General features: G+C 36.8%; 2 protein-coding genes across 2 annotated transcripts; both read left to right on the top strand.

Moving 5' to 3' along the window:
* Window positions 1–5,897: 5,897 nt before the first annotated feature.
* On the top strand, window positions 5,898–13,752 carry sqor (sulfide quinone oxidoreductase). Its single transcript, XM_030136428.1, has 10 exons — window positions 5,898–6,047; window positions 6,612–6,816; window positions 7,881–8,051; window positions 8,160–8,213; window positions 8,320–8,514; window positions 8,604–8,813; window positions 8,973–9,156; window positions 12,117–12,184; window positions 12,269–12,447; window positions 12,541–13,752. Exons 2-10 carry the CDS (start codon window positions 6,619–6,621, stop codon window positions 12,596–12,598), a joined length of 1,317 nt encoding a protein of 438 aa, XP_029992288.1. The 5' UTR covers window positions 5,898–6,047; window positions 6,612–6,618; the 3' UTR covers window positions 12,599–13,752.
* Window positions 13,753–14,162: 410 nt separating this feature from the next.
* On the top strand, window positions 14,163–24,245 carry ctdspl2a (CTD (carboxy-terminal domain, RNA polymerase II, polypeptide A) small phosphatase like 2a). The gene is made up of 13 exons (XM_030136427.1): window positions 14,163–14,471; window positions 15,988–16,198; window positions 16,662–16,797; window positions 16,934–17,080; window positions 17,198–17,425; window positions 18,422–18,515; window positions 19,717–19,828; window positions 19,924–20,010; window positions 20,095–20,157; window positions 20,260–20,339; window positions 22,711–22,837; window positions 22,935–23,030; window positions 23,112–24,245. Exons 2-13 carry the CDS (start codon window positions 16,010–16,012, stop codon window positions 23,175–23,177), a joined length of 1,425 nt encoding a protein of 474 aa, XP_029992287.1. The 5' UTR covers window positions 14,163–14,471; window positions 15,988–16,009; the 3' UTR covers window positions 23,178–24,245.
* Window positions 24,246–25,631: the final 1,386 nt, after the last annotated feature.

Raw genomic sequence — 25,631 nt, 5'->3', positions numbered from 1 at the left:
AGAAGAAGAAAGAAAGAAGAAGAAGAAGAAGAAGAAAAGAAGAAGCCAGTATCATGCCTAACAGCTCATTTATTTTGTGCACTTCAGCGGCCCCCTGTTGGTGTTCTTGTGCAGACTCCGGGCACTGCAGAGATGCATTCATGCCTTTAAACTGATCTAATTGTTTTTTTTCCCACAGAACTATTTTTCCAACTCACTGTGGAGTGATTGCTCCTGTTTCAGTGTTGGTGATCTAAGCAACAGCAGATGAAACCGGAGCAAGAAATCCAAAAATATGTCACATTAATCATGAATCATGAATTAGTCACACAGATGATTCACTTTCCATTGATGCTGCCATCATTTACATGTCATCATAGCTATGAAATTAGGCTAAAGTGTTGAAAGATTGATTACAATCTTTGAGGAGCTCTGTAGCCTATTAATAATAATAAAAATAAGCAAACTGAATCTATTTCGTGTCCTCATAGAAGTGTGCCAGTTTCTCAGAAAACCGTTTTACTACTGTGAAATCAATTTCCATATCAGCAAATTACTAATCATTTTATTGGCCTGTTGACTGATAATACTATCTCTGTCATTTAAAATAGCATTGTCCTTATTGATTTACAGACTTTTATCTGCAAAATAAAGTGTTGATCACTATAATGGTTTTACAACCTTGTACACAGAACTAAAGGGGTCTATATACACACACTTTTCACTCACTGTTTCACTATTGTGTCATTATGTAAACAGCCTCAGTCTCCAGCTGCCTTACCTGTAAACACTCATTTTGTTTGTTTTTCTCCCTTGTATTTTATTGTATTTGTTTTTCACTCTATTTCTTATGTCTCTCATTTTATTTTTAACCGTTGTCGTTACTTCATTCATGTAGCTGCTATGACAACATAATATCCGTCTAGAGATTAATAAAGTCTTCTGATTCTAGTTCTGACTCTGGTTCTGATTTAATGACACCCCCACTACTTTCGGTTGATCCTTTTAGGGGTCAACACAGGTAATCATCTGCTTCTATCTGACCCTGTACCCTATATGTTCTCCTTCAACACATCCATAAACCTCCTCTTTGGTCTTCCTCTTCGCCTCCGTCCTCATCATATTCACTATCCCTCTGCACATGTCCAAACCATCTCAGTCTGGACTTTCTCTCATTTTGTCCCCAAAACATCCACCTGAACTGTCCCTCCGATGTTGCTCATTCCTAATTCTGTCTATCCTTGTCACTCCCAAAGAACATCTCAACCTCTTCAGCTCTGCCTCCCATATGGTTTAATCAGTCACTTGGTATTGTGTAATACCGTGCAGAACAAACACAAACTATAAAATCATGATAAATCTGGATCAAAATCTCTTTACAACAGCTTCAGCCACGTCAAAATATGACCATTTGTGTTGACTGAAGCTAGTTCATATGAATTGTCTTGTAGATACAGTATTTTTTTTAACCCCTTGAGGAATATTGTCACAAATTTGCCGCAGAATTCCGCTGTTTTTGTAATGAGGTGCTGCTCAACACTTTATATGAATGTACAAATGTTACATGGTTATCTATGATTCCTGGCGTTCACAGATCAATTTCACAACGGCTTACTTCAGTTACAGTGTTCATTCTACAGATTTTTGGATCATTTTTGATTTGTTTGGATTGTTGACTGGAGGAACTGATCCATGGCAGCATCAATGAAATAATTTACATACCTGAGACTAGAAAAATTGAGATATTATTTCAATGAAACGGGCTGCTTTGAAGTGCTGTGGGTATGTGCTTATGTTCCTTTTGTTCAGTGGTTTTGTTTTACTGTGTGTTTTAGGGTCAAAACAGGATGGAATAACAGAAAAAGACAAAGAGAGGAATTGAAGTTTTACAGGCTTTTATTACATTAGGCACTCAGAATGTACATAGAGAAGAGATTTAGAATGTTGAGCAAGAACTGTGAAGTGGAACACGACTGAACAACAACTAGTACGGTATTTGAATTTTGACCCAGCAGCTTTTGTTTTGGGGCTCTTTTTTCTAAATTAGTCCAGCTGTTTTTGATACCTCGCTGAATTCCAAAAAGCAGTGACACAAAGCAGTCAAACTCGGGTAAAAACACAATTTAAAAAATAAAGGAAAATCATGACAACACTGGAAACATCAGTAAAAACCAAAAATGATAAGGAAAAGGTGTAAAAAAAAAAAAAAAAAAAAAAGCCCAAACCGTCTATTTTTACAGTGAGTTGGTCTCACTCACTGCTCTGTGTTTTGCCCTCATTCCACAGGTAGTAGGGAGTGCACTGAGCATGCTCAGATGTCTATGGAAATCATAGGTTTAATCTATCAGTGCATTTTCAAATTTTTCTTATTGAGCAAGCACTTGAATTTTTATGAATATTTAAAATCAATCATACACAGAACAAGCACCACAGACACATCAGGGGTTAAAGGGTTAATTATAATTATGACAATTATGCAAATTATGCCTAACGTCACTAATTTGCATCATAGCTATTGTATGTGCTGTATTCAAATGAACAGTCTCCACTTAATTTAGCATCCGTTTGACACCAACAACACGAACATTTTTTATATATCATTATAAATAAATTTAGGCAGTAAAGGGTTAATGATAACACTGGGCCAATCTATCCTTGTTGGGGTGTAGGACGGTTTTATAATAATAAGATATGCGCCTGATGTAGTATTTGAATTTCATAAATCCAGTATTCTGAGCTGACAGGAGACTGATGTTGCATCATTTATTATTATTCATGTTTAACCCCAGATTGGACTGAAACATGCACGTGTTATCGATAAAAATCTACTGGACCTGGATCTTACTGGTCACTTCTTGGGTTTCCTATCTAAGACACAGGAAAGAACAAAGGTCATTACGGCATTGCAACATTAGCTGGTGTTGAGTCCAGATATGAGCTGAGTCATAATGAGGTATGATAAAGACACATTCGTCACACAGAGGCACAAACCTCGGATTACATCTCAGACAGAAAAGAGGGAGGTGACATTTGTCATCTGTAAGATCTTTTTCATTAACATCAGTAACTTTTATACATGATTTGACAGTGAAACATAACAATAAGGAGCCACCATGTTCACTCTTTTTTAAAGATTTCATGGATTTATTGTTCATGATATGATGAAAATTTCTCTTTGGTTGTAGGCTCACATATAACATAAAGTGTTATTGTAGTATGTGAAGTAGTATGATATTCACATTACCACCAAAAAACTCATAAAGACAAGTAAAATAAGATTGGTTTAATTTGCCACATGCACAGTTATACATAGTACAATGCACAGTGAAATGTATTTTTGTACCAACAGCCAATAAAGTAGTAATTACACACCCAGGATAGAAGACAAAAATATAAAAATAAATGTATATCCAAAAAAAAACGTACATTAAAAGTGGTAGTGCTAGTATATACAATCAATTTACATTATCGCACCAAGTATATTTTATTATGATTGACCTTACTTATGACAGGCACTGTAGTGGCAAGTAGTTTTTTTTAAAGGTTTTTGCAAAGCATTTAATCTTATTCTTTTTCTAACATTACTGTTTTTGATTTTGGAAGTAATAAGTGATTCCCAAGTCTCAGTTAATGATTTCTTATGGAGCCTTTGGTGGAGCAATGCTGTCATTTCTAGTCCTCCCTCAATAAAACTGATATAAAGATCCAGACTCCACTCATATTCAGTCCAGGTAATGATTTCAGAGGTTGTAAAAGGTTTTGCTGCTTGTTCTCCACTGAGAAATGTGGGTAATGTGACCCGTTTCATTTGTTAATAATTAATCACACCTAAACTCATAGTATCTTGGTTTTTGTTTTTGTTATGACAACCCAAACATGCAGAGTTTCAGTATTAAAAAGATGTCTTTAAGTCAAAACACTGATCAGATTTGACAGTGATAAAAACGTGCTGAGTCTGAGATTACAGTTTACAGTAGTGTTGTAGATGAACATTGTAAGACTAAAAACCACCGGATGATCCAACAAAAGGATTAAACCACTACCAAGGTTTTAATGGCAGGGACGCTCCTCTAATAACACATACAGCAAGAAATAAGTGGGACACCAACCACAATGTTTAGAGTTAGAGATCTACATACAAAAATATAGATGGTATATCAGCACCAGTAAAACCTGTTTGATCAGTACGATGAATGAGAGGAATACCTGCAGTGTTACTGAAAGTAAAGGTCATCATATTACCGAAAGGAAGTACATGATGTGTAAATTATTGTCAGTTAACCCCAAAAGACCTACACAGCTGCAAACAAATAAAAGCATCTACTGATCTAAAATGTTTAATAACGTTGTCTTCACTAATGCTGTCAATACATGTAAATAATTCAGGTAAAATGCAGTTTCTCAGCTTTTCATCGTCACCATCATACGACCCATTTGGATGTTCAGAGGCTCTGTAGCGAATGTGGAAACACTGTCATCCTTTCAGTCAACCCACATAGCTTGACAAATGGCAGTGATTGCAGACATTGTTGTTCATGTTCAGTTAATGACATGTGTTTGCTGAAAAAAGTCAGTTTCCTAATTTTTTCTATTTTGATGGTAATACCTTTGGATTTACCCTGAGCTTTTATGAATATCATCATGATTAGTAAGAAAATAATCAAAGTAAATACCTGATTTCTACTGAAATATGAAAAATGAGAGGGTAATAGTCCTAGGACTGTAATAATAATAATAAAATAAATAAATAAAAATAAATAAATAAAATAATAAAATAATAATAACACAGAATTCAGGGACGTGGAGCTTTTCTATTCAGAATAATATATAATATATTAATTTAGTGTTTCCTTTTAGCACTTAACATGTCTTTAACTCTTTTGTTCAGACAATATGAAATTTATTCCACTAATTTTTGTTTTAAGTTTTACACCAAGTTTGATGTCAGATGTTTGTGCTGCTTCTTTTCATGGGGTCAGGGGTCACAATAAATAGTGACTTTAACCTTTACAACCTGTTTTATGTATCTTTTAAGCACATATTTTCTTGTTGTAGCCGTGTTTTTATATTAAGTGTAGTTGGACTAAATAACAGTTGTGTAAAGTGTTTTGTTTTTTTTCCCCTCAAATTTATTAATCAAAATCTGGTTATACATTCAATAGAATATCATAGAAAAAGACTTTTTTTTTTTTTTTCCCAGACTGAGCAACAATATCAAACTTATTTGAACAATATTTGTAAGGAACATCATAAAAATAAAATAAAATAAAATAAAATAAAGTCAGAGGTCTAATTAGGAATCAATACATTCAGATTTTCATAGACAATCAAGGCTTGTTTGGTTCTCACGTCTCTGTGTCTTTTTGAAGTTTATTATTCATTCAAGTAAATAAAGAACAGTTTGTGTGTGTGTGTGTGTGTGTTGTGGTGTGTGTGGGGCGGGGGGGGGGGTCTTCACAAATCTACATCTGTGTATAAATTGTTTGGCCATAATAACCAAAGTGTTATATACATAATTTCTCTTTTTTTGTTTTCCATTATAACTCCGAATTAACGTCTTTATATTCCAGTTGAGGTGACTGAGTGTCCCTTCTCAGATATCCAGTCTTGAAATACCGTCCAAAATGTCCTGGTGTGTGGGCAGTCAAAAAATAAATGTTCTAAAGAAGTTGTGTAAAGTGTATTAATGCTTCACTTTTCTTCCTGTTTCAGTTACATGTGGTCTCTAATCTAAAATCTACTGTAAATGCTGCCTTCAGGTGACACTCGGAAAAAACCAATCGACAACTGAGAGCTGCAGAAGCAACTTCGTGTTTCTTTTGTAAACATGCATTTTTACGGGAGGGTTGCAGAGTGGCCTCGGGGTAAAAGGCTGACCTTTAACGTCTGTTGCTGGCGTCACTTGTGATTGGTCGGACGGTGAAAAAGGGGCGGGCGAACGTTCCAGACTACAGCAACAGCTCCGTGTTGTTCTGCGGAGCCTGTCCTGACGTTACCTCACTAACCCAGGAAACACAGTCACACTCAGTCTGTGGGGAGTATTTCGGCGTTCAGACACGTTTACCTGGGTAAGTATATTTAATGTATGTGTCTTTTTCGACGTTATATATCAGAGTCTTCACATGACATTGAGGCTCGGTTGGTTTCTTACGCAGCATGCAGCAGCTGTGGTTCACCTGAGGTTAAACATGTCCAAGAAACCTCTACAACTGTGGCTTTAAAGAACCTTTTAGATTACACTGAAGTACTTGTGATATTCACTGATTGCTAGTCTATTTTCTGCTGTTAAAGTTTTCTTAGTTTATCAAAATAACCTAAGAGCAAGAAATTCTCTGTGTTTCTGCAAATATTATTATGAAGTTTGTGCCATGTCATTACCTATGGCATGTTCAGTGTTTCTGTAAAGCCTTATCAAATTCAGGATCTCATTGTCACACCAGAGGCTACAGGATGTACTATGCATGTTTTCACTAGACTCAAATTACTGCTGTTTTGACTTGATAAATATCAGTAAAGAAGAATAACAAAGTATTAATGTGTCCATTTGTTGACTAAGTAAATAGGAGGTGCACTTTGGTGACAGAGTTGTGGTATTAAACATGTGCTTTTGTGAATTTGGCATCACTATCCAGACACAGAATGGCTGCCCTTCATCGGTTGAAGCAGTGCCCCTCCATGGGTATTGCTGTCTCTCGTCTTCACACCAGCAGCAGAGCCTCTGCTAAATTGCATTACAAAATGCTGGTGCTCGGAGGAGGAAGTGGGGGAATTGCAATGAGCGCACGAATGAAGAGGATGATGGGAGCAGAGAATGTGGCCGTTGTGGAGCCCAATGAGGCACTGATACACTGCTTTATTATCATAATTAAACATCCCCTTTTGAATCACTTACACTAAAAACACAACACTCACTGCTACCTGTGGAATGTGGTTTCATTTTCAACCACACATGCATGAACTGAAAAGTCTCATAAACAACAGTATTTTCAGGTCATTCAAAGCTGGCGCCACAGATCTTTAGTGCAGGTATTGACAACACAAACCATACAGAAAACAGAGGTGATTTGTAGTTTGTTGTGGCTGTTTTCAGTCTAAACACGGCGCTAAACTAACAGAGCTATGATGTAAACTTAAAGGCTGACACAGCACATGAAGGCACAGTGTTATTTTGATTATAGTGCTGTACAAAAGTCTTATGCCAACATTACATTTGTTGGTTTAGTAAAGTTCTAATGACCACACATATGCATTCCTCAGTTTCTGTACTAAGATACAATCTGTATATATAGGAAGTATGTCAGCAACATTTTCAGGGGAAAAAACAGCTTCTATAAACCAAAGTGATAGTATAACATGTCTTTAACCCTTTTTTTCAGATAATATGAAATTTATTGCATTAATTTTCTGATGTTTTATACCAGGTTTCATGCAACACATGTCAGATGTTTCTAATTATTTGTGCTGCTTCTTGTCATGAGGTCAGGGGTCACACTAAATAGTGACTTTAACCTTTAGAACCCATTTAGTTCAGTTTTTATGTATCTTTTAAGGCTGTTCACATATTTCCTGTACTTTCTTGTTGTGTCATAAGAAAAGAGAATGAGAAATAGATACGTATGCTCAATTCACTCCTGCAAAAACAACAAACTTAGAGGTGGCTTAAGACTTTTGCGCAGTCCTGTGTATATTTTGAGAAACAAAACTTGAGGATAATACAGATGTGTATAAACAGTGAGTTTTGTTTTATTCAGTGAGTGGTACAGTCTGTGGATACATAGTGTTGATCCAGTGGTGGTTTTGATCTTAAGTGTGTTCTGGTATGCAACTTCCTGTTGCTGTTGAGAATTTGTAATACTAATACTACATAGAACCCCTTTAATTTTTTTTAATGTTCTCTTCAGATGCACTACTACCAGCCAATTTGGACCTTGGTTGGTGCTGGGGCAAAAACTGTTGCTTCATCAGGTCGTCCCACTGCAAGTGTAATGCCATCTGGAGTGAAGTGGGTGAAAGCTAAGGTTCAGGAAATAAACCCTGATACAAATACTGTCTGCACAGATGACGGGACTGAAGTATGTTGGATCAAGAAGATAGCCATCTGTTTACTATAAATGTTCAAATGTGTGAACGTCACGATTATTATCCATTTTACTGAACTAAAGCTGTCTTTCTCATTTCAGATTTCCTACGAGTATTTGATTGTAGCCCTTGGTTTGCAACTGCATTTTGAGAAGGTACAGTAAAGTAAAGTTTTCTCAGTAAAGCACTTTCTCTATACAGTAAATTAAAACATTTAAATACAGTTGTATCTCATGAAGCTGATGCTTTAACAATATGCAGATTAAAGGGTTGCCAGAAGGGTTTGAGCATCCAAAGATTGGATCAAATTACTCAGTTGAAACCGTGGGGAAAACATGGAAGGCGTTGCAGGACTTCAAAGAAGGCAATGCTGTTTTCAGTTTCCCAAACACTCCTGTGAAATGTGCTGGAGCTCCACAGAAGATCATGTACCTGTCAGATGCCTATTTCAGAAAGGTACCACAGTTTTGGATTAGAACTAACTCAACATTTTTACAATACGAGTGTAATTTCCAAATCTAACAAAGATATGTTCTCATTTTAAGACGGGGAAGAGGTCAAAGGCCAATATAATATACAATACATCGCTGCCTGTGCTCTTTGGGATCAAGAAGTATGCTGATTCGTTGTGGGACATTGTGAAACGTCGTAACCTACAAATTAATCTCAGACAAAACTTGATTGAGGTGCGGGCAGACAAGCAAGAAGCTGTGTTTGAGAACCTGGACAAACCAGGTGAAACCACAGTGTTTGAGGTAACAGTCGGATTTTACCTCTGATGAATACTGCCTCTAAAGAGCCCTTCTAAATATGTAGTTTTTCTTTGCACTGCATTTTTTTGCCTTGATCTATTATGACTTGCAGACTCTTCATACCTAAACGTTTGCTCACCTTGTTTTGTTTTTTTTTAACAGTATGAGATGCTTCATGTTACGCCGCCAATGGGGCCCAGTTCGGTGATTAAAGGTGGCCCCCTGGCTGATGAAGCTGGCTGGTTAGACGTCAGCAAGGAAAACCTCCAACATAAAAGGTATCCTAATGTGTTCGGGATTGGAGATTGTACCAACCTGCCGACGGCCAAAACAGGCGCTGCTGTGGGTAAGTCCTTGTGTCATCATTTTGTACTATTCATTAATGCAATACTGGAAAGCGCTGTGTTTTGGCATACAACTTTTACAGCTCTTTCTTATTTGAAAGACGTTACACAACATCCTCCACGATACTACTCCTACATCTCCATTGACAGTTTCTAACACTGACTCAGTTAAACTTCCATTTGGTGGTGAAATATTTAGCATTTGACACAGACACACTGTAAAGCTGTGCCTGTGTGGCTGCTTAAATTTCCTGTCCTCGCCATTTCCTGTTGGGATGTTCTTGGCATCTTTAACCCTTTAAAACCTGACCCATTCAAAACTAGCCACAAAATTCAAATTTTTTTGGAATTTAAATCTTTATTAACCCTTTTAACATAATCCAAACAAAAAATTGTACATTTTTTGTGTCACTTTTTCGACACACTGGGCATTTTTGGCAAGTTTTTACTCATAATATTAACATTAGATACAAAAATACATTTTACCAGTAACATTTTGAAAATATAGAAAATTTCAGGTACTATTTTTTTTTTTTTACATAAACTTTTTACAGTCTTTTTATTTCCCTTGAATGGCAACATAATTTCAATATTTTCCAAAATTAATATAAATGTTCTTCGTAACTTTACTTTTTGAAAATTACTGAAGACTTTCCTACAAAATATGTGTTGGATGATTGAATGGTAGTGGCCTTATTGAAAAGGGCAAAAAAAAGCCTTTCCACTGGCTGTAGTGGGATGATAATCCACCAGGGGACAGAAAATACGTATCAGGTCATATACAACAGGTTTATAAGGAGAGTGTTGATCTTGTTGATAAGATAAAGGTCTCAGAATCTGGCATAGCAAATATGATACAAATGGTTTTATAGGGTTAAAGACACTGAGTTGTAAACCAGCAATTATCACATACTACATCACAGCTTGCAGAACATAGCTTTATGATGACACTTATTTTAGTGTCTACTATGTACATGCATATCTGACTGATTTTTTTCTCAGTGGGGTGGATGTTGGGAATGAACTTGCATTTGTTGTCCTCACTTGTTGAACCCTATAGTAACAAAAAAAATGTTTCCATGTATTGCTCTAGGGAAAAATCTAAATAACCTCTGAAAATGACTTATTGTGTATGATAGATAGATTTTATCCTTGAGTATGTCCAGAGTATACACAGATTTCAGAACTTTAAACTCATTCCTGTATAGAGCTGCATGTGGCTAGGTGTGGCTCTATTGTTAAACTTTTACTGCACAAAGAGTGAAAGGCTTGTTTGTTGAGAGGAGTTCCTGTCAGTGACTCCATCTTCAACTCTTCTCTTACACTGTGTTTGTTTTTCACTTAGCTAATCACCTCTGTTACATTTTTTAAAATAAATTAATGTAACTGTGCATAACTGCATAGAAGTGTGGGGTTTTATCCCCATTTATATGAGTAAGATACCAGAGAATAAACCATTTCAGTCACATTAGAAGACAGAAGTTATGTAGATTTCAACTAGATACATATATAATAAGAATACACTGCATTGAATAATTTTAGGGAGTTTTCCTCAACAAAAAAAAAGTAAGGTAATTATTAATTGGCAAAAATGGCTCCACAAAACCTGCTAGCAGGTCGACCTCTTAAATATTTTTGAAAATGACCTAAAATTATCATTAAAGTGTTTAGAATAATACTTCTACATGAGTGACTTTGATGATGAGTCTTCTGAAAGTATTAAGTTATTATGTTATGTTAATATCTTTGCTAAGTCGGCTGTTCTTGGATCCATGGTTCAGACTAAACTGTGACAGTTCTGACCTTGTTTGGACGATTCCACACAGATCTTCAGTGCAGCTACTGACAACACAAACCGTTCAGAAAACAGAGGAGATATGTGGTTTTACTGTGGCTGGATATATGGGGCAGTGGTTAGCATTATCGCCTCACAGCAAGAAGGTCCTGGGTTCCATTCCAACCAGGGACCTTTTTGTGTGGAGCCTGCATGCTCTCCCCATGTTTGCGTGGGTTCTCTCCAGGTACTCTGGCTTCCTCTCTTCATCCAAAGATGCGCACTGATAGGTTTATTGGTCAACCTAAAAATTGTCCATAGAGTTATTGTTTGTTTGTCACTATATGTCAGCCCTGCAATGAACTGGCAACTTATCCAGGGTGCACCCCGCCTTTACCCATAAGTAGCTGGGATAGGCTCCAGCACCCCTTGCAACCCTAGTGAGGATAAATGAATGAATGAATGGATCTATGGGAAGTATGTACAGTATTAAAACAAAAGTTTCAAGGGAAAAAAAAAACTTCTATAAACCAAATTTATGAATTTAATTTGACCTCCCTTTGCACTCAATGTCTTTAAGACAATATGAGATTCATTGCATGAATTTTCTGATGTTTTACACCAGGTTTTATTCAACACATGTCAGACACTGCTTTTTTCCATGGGGTTGGGTCACACTATATAGTGACTTTAACCTGTAGAACTCATTTAGCTCAGGTTTTGTTTGTCTTTTAAGACTGTCCCCATATTTCCTGTATTGTCTTGTTGTATCTGAAGAAAAGAGAATGAGAAATAATTATTTTAACTCTGCAAAAGCAACAGTGTGTGGATAGATGGCGTTGATTCATTGACTGTTTTGGTCCTAAGTGTGTTCTGTTATGTGACTTACTCCTACTGTTAACAGTTTAGAGTATCAGTACTCCGTATAACCCTTTAAATTCTCATTTTTGGTGTTGATTGTGGCAAAACAGTTGAAGTGTTTAACTCTGCACACTGAAAGTTATCAATAACAGTGGATAAACTGTGAAAAAATGAGGGACTTTAATATTTAAACTAAAGAGAACAATTCCTTCATTTAAACTACACAAAAGTTATTTGCATAATGAAATGTATAGTCCTTTGGAACCTCAAGTGTGTCAGCATTAGTGCTTGTTGATAGAAATAAACACTTTGTTGTTATATTTTTAGCTGCACAGTCTGCAGTCCTGCACAGAACCATCCGCAAGGTACTGAAAAATGAGAAGCCTGATAAGACGGTAGGTGGGACAGCGAAGTCAGCTATGAGCCTTATTACAACTACACTTATTATGCAAATACATAATCAGTCTTCTTGTTTGCAGTATGATGGCTACACGTCTTGTCCATTGGTTACAAGTTACAATACAGTCATTCTGGCAGAGTTTGACTACAATGGACAACCACTAGAAACATTTCCCATCAATCAAGCCAAGGAAAGAAGAATAATGTACCACATGAAAGCAGATGTGATGCCTCATCTCTATTGGCATGGGCTTCTGAGGTTAGTGTATAGTTAATTAATTACATGTTAATATTGGATAGTGCTGCAATATTCACAGCCATCACTAATTTTTGTTTGTGTTTGTAACATCAGGGGCCTATGGGGTGGACCGGGACCGTACAGGAAAATGATGCATCTTGGAATGAAATGAACCTTTATCATACTTGGAAAGTTAAGATTTATATTCTCTTAACATTTAAACAAGTAGCAGTTATTCAAACCATAATCTACAAGAGCAGGCACACAGGTTTTATATATGACCACAGCTGATTACAACAAGTTATAGTTAATGCTAAACTGTGGAATTAAATGTTTTTTTTTAATAGTAATTCACCTTTAATTACTAGCTTTAGCTGCTTTGGCACTTTATCCACCAGTTTGAGACATTTTTGAGACAAGAACAAAAGTTTAAAGGTTCTTCCTCCCCATTAATCAAGAACTACTTTTTTTACTTTTAAGCTAACCAGGCTTTTAAAATGATTATTCTGCTTATTCTCAGTATAAAAGTGTTTTACAGGTAATGATTGATATTTAGAAATGTGTTGTCCAGTGTCGCAACAATATATGCTTGTTATTACAAGTATTGCAATGACGATGGTTGAAAGCACAATTTGCCATTGTACGTTGTACTGCTAGACTGCATGTCTATAAACTGGTCGGTTGGTGGAATTCAGTCGTTAAATGTGTAGGCTCTTGTCAGGTCTTGTCTGTTTCCAGCTTGCGCTCTCCAATACGCAGTTTGAAAACATCTTTGCAAGGTTCATACTCATTTGTGCTACCAAATTTTTTATATAAATTTTACCTTTGGAGATGTTTTCATTTAATATCCAAAATAATACAAATGCATTTACTTATTTCTAAACATTATTTTCAGCAGAAGTAATGAAACTTTACCAAGTTTGAGTCACTAATAAAAGAAAAATTAAGTCAAAAATGCTGGTTGGTGTTTGTTTCCAAAATACAGTCTTAGGGTCAAAATGTGAAATTCTGACGATTTTTACTCAAAAGGAATTTTTGTTTCAGAGATAAATGTACTTCAAAACACTGTTTGAACATTACAATACATTCACTGATATAAATTACATAAGGCAATATATATGTGTATTAACAATTTATTATATACATCAAAAACATCCACTAAGCAGCACTTTTGTAATTTGTTCTCCCAGTTCTTCCTATTAAAGAATGTAAGATTTACCACATTTAATCTGAGGCAAATTTTCTTTTCTAAAAAAAAAAAAAAAAAAAATGCAGACCAGTGAGATCAGCTCATAATGGTGAGACTTGAGCATTACTTCTGCAGCTGCAAGGCTGTTTTTTAATTTAGACTCACCAATACTGAAAAAACTTGATAATGACATTGAACAAAGTGATAATGGACATTTTTCTCTCTCAATAATAAAGATATGTGTTGGTGTTCCATGTGTGTTTGCCTGTTAAAAGTGTGTTCATGTGCTGCAGCTTTGTGGGTGATTTCAGTCTGGCACTTGAAACTTTAAAGCTTAATTTGACTAAAAAACAATGTGAAGGTTTATTGTGAAGCCTTGTTAATTAAAATGTAAGTTTGTATGGAATGTGGGAATGTATTTGGAACTGTAAATGGTGTCAGGTTGTAGTTTCCAGTGTGGTTCTGCACAAATGTACAACGAAGCAACAGATAAAAGTACACGGTGTAACTTGGTGTCTACGGGGGCTTCTTGCAGTCACACCACAATGCCAGCAGGGTGAAAGCGTGGTCATGAGTCTGGAGTCCAGCTGCTCTAACACACCATAGCCATTTTCCTGTTGACTCCGCCACGTTGGTTCCCTGCGCGTGTGTCGCATTCTCCTGCGCACCACCAACGTTATGTTTGCGACGAGGCGGGAAATGGCGTCCGCAGACATGGTTCATCTATAACTTGCTACCGAGCGACAGACACAGCTGGCAACAACGACCACGGCCCGACCTCTATCGGTGGCCGCCACGGTCGTGGCCGAGAGCTGACAACGCGGTGGCAAGTTTTGAAGAGCTTCCTCGATCATCGGTAAGTAACGAACGACGTCAACATGTAAACAAAACAGGTTTGTCCCCCCCGTATAGCCCGACTGGTGTTAGCTACAGGCTAATGTTAGCTAGCGAAGGGGGCGTAGTCTAAAGGCTGAAAATAGTTCTGGTAGTGAACAAAATGACGTGCTAGCCATTGGTAGCGTTCCGTCTAACGTTCTTGTTTTTCCGAATGAACCGGTTGCTGTTATGCACCTTAAACACAGATGTTACAACGAGGACACAAGTGGAAACAAATGTAAAAAATGACACGGCTTTGATTTTGCTGCAGCTGCCGTTTGTTAGCCTTGGAGCTAACTGTTAGCCACTGACTGACTGCATCTGGTTTGCATTAGAGGTTATTCCAAATTATACCGAATACGGAAAAATGACACATATCAGACACGATTAGGCAGATGCACAGTCTTGTTCAGGCATGTGTGGGATATCGGCGCCGAAGAAGTGATTATTGTCCACTGGCAGAATACAACATGTAGGTGAACTAATGTTACTAATGTTAGCTAGCGTTAGCGATAGCTGACGTCGATGGTGTTAATACAGCCTGGTCGATGTTACATAACGACAGTCAGCGGTGCTGTTATGCTATCAAAACAGATTCAGCTGCCACCACCAAACAATAGCAACACAATCGATAAGAACACATATGAAGTATTGGTATTAACGTAACTTTACCCCCACCTTAGTGTTAACAAATTTAAAAGCGGTACTTTCCTGGTTGATGGTGATTATCACGCATACCGCCCACACCAAAGACACATACCTTACATTGAACAACATACTGTGATCTCTGCTGTCAACGATGTGTATTATTCATGACAGCTGAAATCAATCATGGACTGGTCCGCTAGGGCTTCACTTCAGGCAGGAGAAACTTTTCCCCTCTTTTTTTCTGCACTAAAGTCATTGAATTAATTGACCCAACAGTGTAAACACTGCTGTATTAAATCTTCACTGTATATATATTTGGTCTTGGAGCTGATTCTTGTCATGATTTTGCTGGACGTATCAACAGTTGTATTATCTGTAATTATAATTAATATGTACAAATGGATCAGGAGCCAATATAGAGCTCTGGAATAAACTGATAGTCTGTTGGTATATATTTGTAGGTATGTGTTTGAGTAAAATTTACATTTTTCTTTTACATTTTAGAAAATCCTGGCCACATTTCTGCCAAGTTTCAAACAAAAAGGTTTATTTTCTAGATAATGACAACTACATACAAGTAACCGGTGTTTTAAGAAGTTTCATAATTGAAAAAAAAAATCATTAGGTAATGCAGTACCAGGGGTTTTCAATAAGGTTAGATATGTGAGTATAAGTGGAATCTGTGTTTTGTAATTTTGAGCCTAGAACAGTAGAAATCCTTTGTGTGTGTGTGTGTGTGAGAGAGAGAGAAAATTAGTCTTTTTTTAGTTAAGATATTAGTATTTTTCTGTTGTATTAAAAGTTTGAACGTTGAAAGTAATTTTTGTCATGTTTTTCTACGTCATCAGAACTTCTATGTGACGTTGGAGCATGATGAGGCTGAGAGTGCGTAAAGCTCCTCAGCAGCCAATCTTAGGCCGTCGCCCCCCTCCGTCCCAGGCTAAAAGGAAACACTGCGAAGTGGAGTCATCTCCGGTGAGAGGTCGAGGCAAAATGCAGAAGAATGAGACGGGCCTGTTGTCTACAATAAAAAAGTTCATCCGTGGAAATGCAGTCAAGGTAGGCTGAGATGAGGCTTCAGACATGTAGTTTTTTGAGTTGCTTCAACACAGTATTTCACTGTGCAGAGAAAAGCATCACCTCACCAGCAGTTAATGCCGATAATGTCAATCATCCATTCATATATATTAGTAAAGTTTTTTTACACAATAAACATTATTATGCTAAATTCTTATTTGTTCAGTTAAACCAGGTACTGTTATAATAATCCAGGTAACTGTGACACCACAGTTTGCATTATACAATAAAAAGTAGTTTAGGTCTTTAGGTTATTATTTCTATATAGTTGAGATTTTTTCTACTTAATAAATGTTCTGTTTTGAATAAAATAGTTATTCTTAACCCTCAGTTTCACACCAAGAACTGTTGAAAGCCGCTTGAATCAAGCACCACTCTGATATTAAACAAGTCATTCGTAATCTGCAAAAACTGAAACTGGAATCTGTCTCTGTCTCCGTCTCAGGTGGAGCAGGATATTCCTGCCAAGAGGAGTCGTATTGATTGTAATACTGATAGCGATCTAATTACTTCAACACCACAGACTAGAGGCCTTTCCAATAAAACAGTCTCCAGAGGTTGCCGAAAAAGTCCAAATAAAGGTACAAAAATTGTGTATTTTCTAAGTTACATGTTTGTAATGTTAACTGCTATGTTACTGCTGACATTAGAAATGTGGAGGTGTCTTTGTTTAAATTGTATTGTAGAGCTGTTTATAAGCAGTCTGTCTCTTCTTAGACACAATGACCTGTAACAGCAAACCCATGAAACCAAATGGAAAACTAGAGGTCCCCGTTGAGGCAGCAAGCAGCCCCCCACGCACCAGTCTGCTGGGAACCATCTTTTCTCCAGTCTTTAACTTTTTCTCACCAGCAACAAAAACTGGTAAAAAATAAATAAATAAATAATTGATTGAGCCTGTTTTATAAAATCTAAATTCATTTTGATTGATTTCAGAACCAATTTCCAGTGACTTAACAAATTCTATCTCTGTGATTCAAGCCACTCCAGGCTCGGATTCTCCCGGACAAGCAGTGGAGGCAGAAGAAATCATGAAGCAGCTTGACATTGAGCAGGCAGAGGAGATGCCCAGCAGTACGCTCACATCCACAGAGGACACCACTCCCTGTCATGCTGCCCCAGTGTTACCACAGAGGCTTCAGATTACCTCTGACACAACCGTAGAAGAAGGAGAGATTGTCACTGAAACCGACATGCCACCGTTAACAGGTAGAGCCACCGCACTCTCACCTTAAACCTCTTTGTCAAATCTAATAAGTCTAACTGATATGTTGTTGATAATTCTGACTTTGTGGACATGTCATAAGATTTTCTGTAAGGGGTCCCTTACAAAGAAGAGTCATAATGGTGCTGAACACTGGGACTTAACAACCCAGGTGTCATTAAACTATAGTAGAAGAAAAGATGCAAGAAGATGTTGCACCTGTCACACCTCAGAAAATATTAATAGAAACATGACATTTGTTAGGTTCATGCAGGTGTTTTATACAGCTGAACAATTATGCAGAGATGGGAAAATATCTATAGAACTGAGTACCACAATATCACTTTTTGTGATATTTATACTGTATGTGCAAGGAGTCATGGCAAATAGTGTTTTTATTGTTGTTTAAAACCTACTCTCATGTACTTTTGCAATCCATTATTTTGGTTGCATAAAAACTCAACTATTTGGCGTGTGTGCATATAGGGTTTGTCCTTTTGATTATGACAGATTAATTAAGATTAAAAATGCTGATTATCATGGTCAGTTCAGATCATCGCAATAGAGTTATTTAGTAACTGTGACAGGCCTATTTGCAGTTTGGTTCATTTGATAAGCTTTCATGGCATAAACATGCTTATGTGACTATTTTGACAGTATGTGAACACTGTATGTAGAACAATAATGACCATTACATTATGCCTTTGAGAGTTTCTTTTAACCTATTATGATGGTGGCACTTCAGCTACTTCATTACATTTAGTTTGTTGTTTATTTTTGTGTTTAACTAAAGTGTGTGTTCATTACATATAATGTCCTGCTCACTCATGCTGTGCACACCAGTGGCGTTACTGAGAACCACACAGTTACATTATATTTAGTTTATATAGAAATGATAAATAACAGCCTCAAAGTCCTGTTGCTTGCACCGCCTAAAATAAACTTGTGTCATGTCTGACAGTGAGTCTAAACATTTGTTCTCCTCTTTGTGTCATCACCAGCTCCTGGTTGTATGCCAGATGGTGTTTATCCTCACCCTTTACCATCAGTTCCTGTAGAAACCTCTTATGATGAGGACTGGGAAGTCTTTGATCCGTAAGTAAACATAATTTAGAGGGTTTTTTTTTTTTTTTTTTAAATGATTGCTCACAGTGATTTATCCATGTAAAAATATACAAAAGTGAGTGAGATCATGTTTGTCTTTGGTTGTCATTACCACATGCAAATGTATAAATAGACAAACTGACAAAATAAAAACACAAAAAACAGAAGTGCCACATAAATCAATAACATACAATAAATAGTAATTATTTACTGCTGAATGAGTAAAAGAGGGAGCAAATATTGACTTGGTTAAGTTATGTGGATATTGTATAACAGTATACTGTACTGAACAGAAAAATACACACTGTGTATTGGACAGGTTATAACAAACAAACAGAAGCAGAAGTGAATTTCTTCCCTTCGTTCAGCCCACAGATTGTGACTACTTCCCCCTGTGATCACGTCCAAGGTGACATTATATTTTAGTATCAGGACAGTTGGGACATTTACACCACTGTGTGGCAGCAAAAGCCTGGATATGATTAGTATCTGCTGGCATGTGTTTACACCATGACTGTATTGTTGTTGTGCTTCTGTTTTTAACTGATCCAAATCAGTTATTTTCATTTTGTGGATCTTCTCAGATTTTTGTTGCTCTGAATTTTATGTATATATTTTTTTAGGGTTGTCAAAATGAACGCATTAATGCGGTGTAATCTATCGACATGATTAATCTGATTACAATTAACCCATCTGCAGTGTAGAATGACTTTGAACGTCTCTGGCAATGCATTTGGGGCAGTTTGTCCAAGTAGAGTTACTGTCGCGCATGTGCAGATGGGCAGTTGATCCGGTAGTGACAGGCAGCAGAACCAACCCATGGAGGTGGAAGATGCTAAACAGCATGTTGACCCTCTGGATGGAAATATGAGGACAAAAATATCCAAGATGGAACAGTTGTTTCAAGTTGTTTTGTTGAAACTGTTGAAGGTGTTTAATAATCACGTTATGTGCATATGTATTCCCTTCTTTCTTGACTCTGTTTGCTCATGCAAAATGAAATGTGATTAATATAGATTTCAAATGAATAATTGTTAATCGTGATTAATTTAAATTAATCCACAGCAACCCTGTGATTACTCTGATTAAAAATTTTAATCGTCTGACAGCACTAATATTTTTTCTAGCAGTGAAAATGTCTTTCTATTCAGACTTGCCCACTCACTCATTTTCATGGCTTCTCTGGTTTCAGATACTTCTTCATTAAGCATGTGCCTCCGCTGACAGAAGAGCAGTTAACACGCAAACCGGCGTTACCTTTGAAAACACGCAGCACACCAGAGTTTTCTCTCGTCTTGGATCTGGTAAGCACCTTAAACACCTTGTGTTGTGTCTCATTAGTGCACACTGACTTGTTTTTATTTTCCATACAAATTCTTTTCTATGTGTCTGTTTTCAGGATGAGACTCTGGTCCACTGTAGTTTGAATGAGCTAGAAGATGCCGCCCTGACATTCCCTGTGCTCTTTCAAGATGTAATATACCAGGTACCAACTGTTAAATACTCTCTAAGTGATTGTTTGCATTTTGTTCCTCTTTGATGAATGTTTTTTTTATTCTTAATTTTTCAGGTGTATGTTCGGTTGAGGCCATTTTTCCGAGAGTTTCTCGAGCGCATGTCTCAAATGTATGAGGTGAGGGTGTCGCTGCATTTACCTTCGATTTTAGTCAGTTATTGTTGTTTATTATCCCTTTCAGTGTACTTATTATAGCTTGATGTCTCTGTAACTTTTCAGATTATTCTCTTCACTGCTTCTAAGAAAGTGTACGCCGACAAGTTGCTCAACATCTTGGATCCAAAAAAACAGCTGGTCAGGTGAGTGAAGACATGAGGAACCGAAGCAGCTGTTTTAATGGATAATACTCATGGTCTTCCTGTGCCTGTCCTGTGTCTACCGTATCGATGATGATTTCAGCATCTATTTAACACTATGTGGAGTCACCTGTCAAATATGTTGCCATCCATGATCAAAACACAGATGGTTTTGCATTTTGACAAGATCACATTCAGAATTACTGTGTTTGCTGGATCTAGCCTTTGTTTCTTTGGTGCTTTTGCTAAATTTCAAGTTTTTCAAGTTTCCTAGTCATAGCAAACTATAATGACTTTACAAGCTGCATTTATCGGTTCAGTGTTTTTGTCGTTGTCTGCACACACCCATGATTTCACCTCCTGTCTATGCCTCTGACCGCCTTTGTTTTTTCACAGAGCTTTAGCTGTAAACACAGTGTTTAATAGTCTGTTTGCAGTAGAATGATTAAGAGGAAGATCCTCTTTTGTTAATGGAAAGTAGACATCAAACTGATTCAAGAGACTCTCCATGGAGCACATTAAGAGTGGTTATCTAGTTGTAATTAATTAGTTTCGGTCTGTACACACAGTCGTTTAGATTTACTCTGTGACTCCAAAGAAGGCTTTGACAAATTAAAGGAAGTGTTGTTAATTCAGTCCTTTCAGCTTCGATGGTAAACTATGCCATCCATAACCAGAACTTATTATTACAAACTAAAGATGTCAAGTGTCAATCATACATTATTCTGAAACACTGAATTGCAGTATGGACTTCAAGATGCATTTTAGGTGTACAGGGTGGGTGAAAAGTTTCTAGGCATTAAAAATTGCTAATAAAATCCATATTCCTATTACCAAATTTATTGGAACAAACGATACATGTCCTTTATTACATGGGAAAATGTAAGTAAATCTTTTTCATATTTCAACATAAGCACTGGTGGCAGTAACCAGTCTCCTCAAATGGCCAGGGATGGAATGAACAACCTTCTGAAGGACGTCGTCTGGGATAAGATAATAACAAATCCCCATTAGTGTTGTCTGTTTAAAAATTTTGTCATCATGACTTCAGTGATAGTAAAAATTGTATCAGCAATTTCTAATGCCTAGGTACCTTTCACCCACCCTGTACTTCATACTGGGCACATTATATAATATATAATGTATTCAGTATATAATATATAGACTCTGGAAAACTGTAGACCTGCAGATTTGCTGATAAACTAATTGTGTCCAGTTCTGCTGATATCAGTAGTTTGTTAAACATCTTATCGCTCCTGATTAATTCGTCTATGTAACATGTCCACTGCCCAAGAAAATGTTACACCCAATATTTTGTTGGACCAGCTTTAGTTTTGATACCAGGACACATTCACCACAGCCTTGAGATTATGCAGTGCAAATTTATTTCCATCCAGGGTTGCATTAATATTTCACCGAGGTCTTGTATCAATGATGAAGAGTCGGACCGCTCTGTAAAGTCTTCTCCAGGACACCCAAAACATTCTCAATGGGTTTCAGGTCTGGACACTGTGGTGGTCAATCCTTGAATAAAAATGAACTTGAACCACTGTTTCATAAGCTCGATGACTCATGACATCATCATCTTGAAGTATAGCTGTGCCATCAAGGCAGAAAAAAAAAACAGGTCATTCTGTACATTCAGGTTCAGCTGATCACATAACGCTGCTGAACCTAGACGTGACCATCTGAACCAACCCCAGATCATAACACTGCCCCCACAGGCTTGTACTGTAGGCACTAGGCATGATGGGTAATCACAATCTGGACCCATCAGACCACATGACCTTTTTACATTGAAACGCAGTCCAGTCTTTATGCTCCCTACAGACAGATGGTTGAATAAATGAGAAACTACTCACTGCATTAGTTAAAATGACTGGGTTAAAGAACATGTTGCAGGTCAGACATATTCATGTCTGGGGTAGTTATCCAATGGAAGGATCTGAACTATTTACTCAGTTACATCCATGTGGTCACTTTTTGGCTGCGTAGTGTATCTCTTAACAGTAAAACCAGTGGTTGCTCAGTTTTTTCCAGAGCTACTTTAGATTCTGCAGGATCGACTTTGTTTTTAAGTCTGTTTCTTACATGCTTTGCACCTATCTTTACATAAGAATCTGTCTCTGTTTTACATAAGATATTTTTACCATTTTTAATAAGAAAAAAACTGCAATGTCACTTGTGTAGTAAAACATGTTCTTATTGTCTCATTCAAGTTAATAGGATTCATCAAATCTATGGATTTTATCTGTTTCAGTCATTTTAAGAGTTGAAATATCTGTGGTCAGACAGGATAGGTTTGTGGTTGCAGTGTCTAAAGAACTTGTCTCCTACTTGAACTGATCGGTATGTTTTACTGTATTTTCTTCAGACATCGACTGTTTCGCGAGCACTGCGTCTGCGTCCAAGGAAATTATATTAAAGATCTAAACATTCTCGGACGAGATCTGTCTAAGACGATAATAATAGACAACTCACCCCAAGCCTTCGCCTACCAGGTAAAACACTTACACGAATGCTCAGGAACTGATGAAGAAGTTCAGCTCTGTAGCACCGTCTCCAGGGTTTAACGTCTGTGTTTCAACACTGTTTCAGCTTTCCAATGGGATTCCTATTGAGAGCTGGTTTGTGGATAGAAATGACAATGAGCTTCTGAAGCTTGTCCCTTTCCTTGAAAAGCTTGTAGAGATGGTAAGTACTGAAGTATGCAAACACTGACACTGAATTATAAAGCCTATGTTCTGTTTCATCATTTCTGTCTTCCACTCACAGAATGAAGATGTCAGACCGCACATCCGGGAACAGTTTCGTTTGCACGACCTCCTCCCTCCAGACTGAGGACATTACAGACAAGATGATTAAAACATTTGGGGAAAAAACCCATTGGAATATTCAGTGGATTTCTCTTTGCAAACATTGCCATTGTTGTTATTTTTGAAGGTCATGCAAAAAGATGAGTCAAAAGCCCTGGATGTTTTTTTACAAAATAATGGAGAACTCACAGACCTGCTCGCCTCTCTGCTTTTTTTTTTTTTTTGTTCCATGCAAACGTTGAAGTCGGCCTCCTGGAAGGTTTTTTTTTTGTTTTGTTTCTGGGTTTTTTTCTTTGGGATTGACAAAACTGAATGTCATGCAGTGTTGGGTTTTACGGACCTTTTAGGCTTCAGCCTAACCTTGAATGGCCAGTCAAACCTGTATAATATTCACTCTATTTACCTGTAAATATATGTACATATTTTTATTTCCTTAAGGTTTTTAAGTCATTTTATTTTAACTTCAGATTTAGTATGCATTCTTTAACTCGGTTGCTTTTATAAACCAACAAAATGTTAGTGTGTTTTGTTTGAAGTTGCTGCTTTTCTGTTGTATGCCTGTGTTATTCCTGTGATGCTTTACTCCATTACATGCAGTTTTCTGTAATATAAGGTGCAGTTTTAAAAATGTATCTTTGGGAGGAAATGTTTCTGAAATAATGTTTTAAAGCTATGTAATGTAAGCTAGAATAGGGTCTCAACTGAATACCAAGCCATAATGGCCCAAGACTAATTTTGGAGATTTGTATCTGAGAGTCCATTTCTGATTCAGACGCCTCGATCGTCCTCGTTGGTGAGGGGTCAGGTGTTGAGACATCTTGCACTTTGACATCCAGCCCTTTGTAAGTTGATGTAAAATCTTGTCATTTTCTACACAGGTGTGCATCACCTCAGTTTGTTATATGGGGTTAAAAAAATGAAATTGTAGCACCAGCAAATTGCCAACATGTTTGCTTTGAAATCTTGTTTTCCAAGACGACTTGTATGTGAGATCTTTATGTAGGAGTCACAAGTTTTGACTATTGAATGATCACTCCAGTTGTATTCAGTGTTACTCAATGGTTTCCTTGAAAATAAATACATTTTTATATGACCGAGTTTCTTCTTAGTTCATGAACATACCCAGGGTTCCCACAGAAATGGAAAACCTTGAAAAATGGAATTATAAAATCCAATTTTTCTGTGAAAATCACCAAAATTTCTGGAAAAATCATCACATTTAGATATTAAGGATGCAAGTTCCTCACTTATGTGTCATGTTTGCTGTTTTAGATCAAAGTAGGTCTTTTTTTTCCCTTAATGTCCTCCTGAGACCCAGGGAAGTTAAAGTTTTAGCTATTTTTTACATTAAACAATTGTTTTGATTGGAAACTGCATGATGCAACAGTTTTTTCAGATACATTTTACAATTTATTTTTGTTTACTTATTAATTTTTTTTAATGGAATATCCTTTGCAATGGACAGCATTTTTAAGCAAAACTGTAAAACTTTTGTCCCCTACAGAGGACAAAAATGCATTGCTGGGTCTCAAGAGGATATTAAAATAAGAAATATACATTTTAACTGATGCATAAAATATTTTCTCATGGGGAACATGGCCTTGATCTCCTGCATCTTCATTTCTTCTGATGAGTATGCATCTCTTAATTATGTCTGAAAAGAAATTCACAAAATACAAGAGCAACCTATCAGATTAGGACCAAGACTGAAAAATGTTAAAAAAAAAAAGTTGACTTACGGGTTTTTCTCTGGTCTGTAGAGGGCTTTGTATATTTTGTCTAAAGTGATGCATTTTTGTGTTACTTGCATCCTCATTATTACAGACTCAAAGTAAGTAACTTATCACCTCATTAGTTTCTGAGTATTGAATATGACAAAATAACCAGTAAATAGACACTGAAAATAATGCTGGTGTGTAGTTTTAATAAAATCAGTAACTTTAGAACACTTTTATTCAGTAGGTTGTGAATGATCATGGAAATTACAAAAGTGGTTCTTGATCAGCCATGGAAAAGTCTGGAAATTCTGTTTTTAAATTGTGTGAAATCACTGTTTGTAGTAGTATCATCCATTCTTCATAGTTCACGAGGATGAAACAGGTGACAAGAAAAACTTTAATAATAAATGGGTGGAGAACAGAAAGCACTGGTGTTTTAGCCCAGGTCCAGTATAAGCTACAGTTCACCAGTTAGCATTCATTCATGCAAAGTGGTATAAAAATGGAGAGCTTTAGTTTTGAACACATGTAGGTTTTAGATTGACTTCAGTTACTGAAACATTAAATGAGGACATGTCTTTGGAAGAACCGTGTTCATCATAGCAGAATGTACAAACCAAGGCCACGGTGCATTTGAGGCTTCTCTGTATCTGGTCATTTTGTTTGTCCTTCTGTATATGTGGCTTACAAGTCCAATACTGAGATTTAGAAAGGCAAGAAGTGTCTTTAAAAATAATTCACTTGTGTTTTTATATGTAGGT

The sequence above is a fragment of the Sphaeramia orbicularis genome, chromosome 6 (genome assembly GCF_902148855.1).
Source record: "Sphaeramia orbicularis chromosome 6, fSphaOr1.1, whole genome shotgun sequence".
Taxonomy (NCBI): Eukaryota; Metazoa; Chordata; class Actinopteri; order Kurtiformes; family Apogonidae; genus Sphaeramia; species Sphaeramia orbicularis.
The sequence above is the reverse complement of the archived record's forward strand: the minus strand, read 5'-3'. Positions and strand labels throughout refer to the sequence as shown.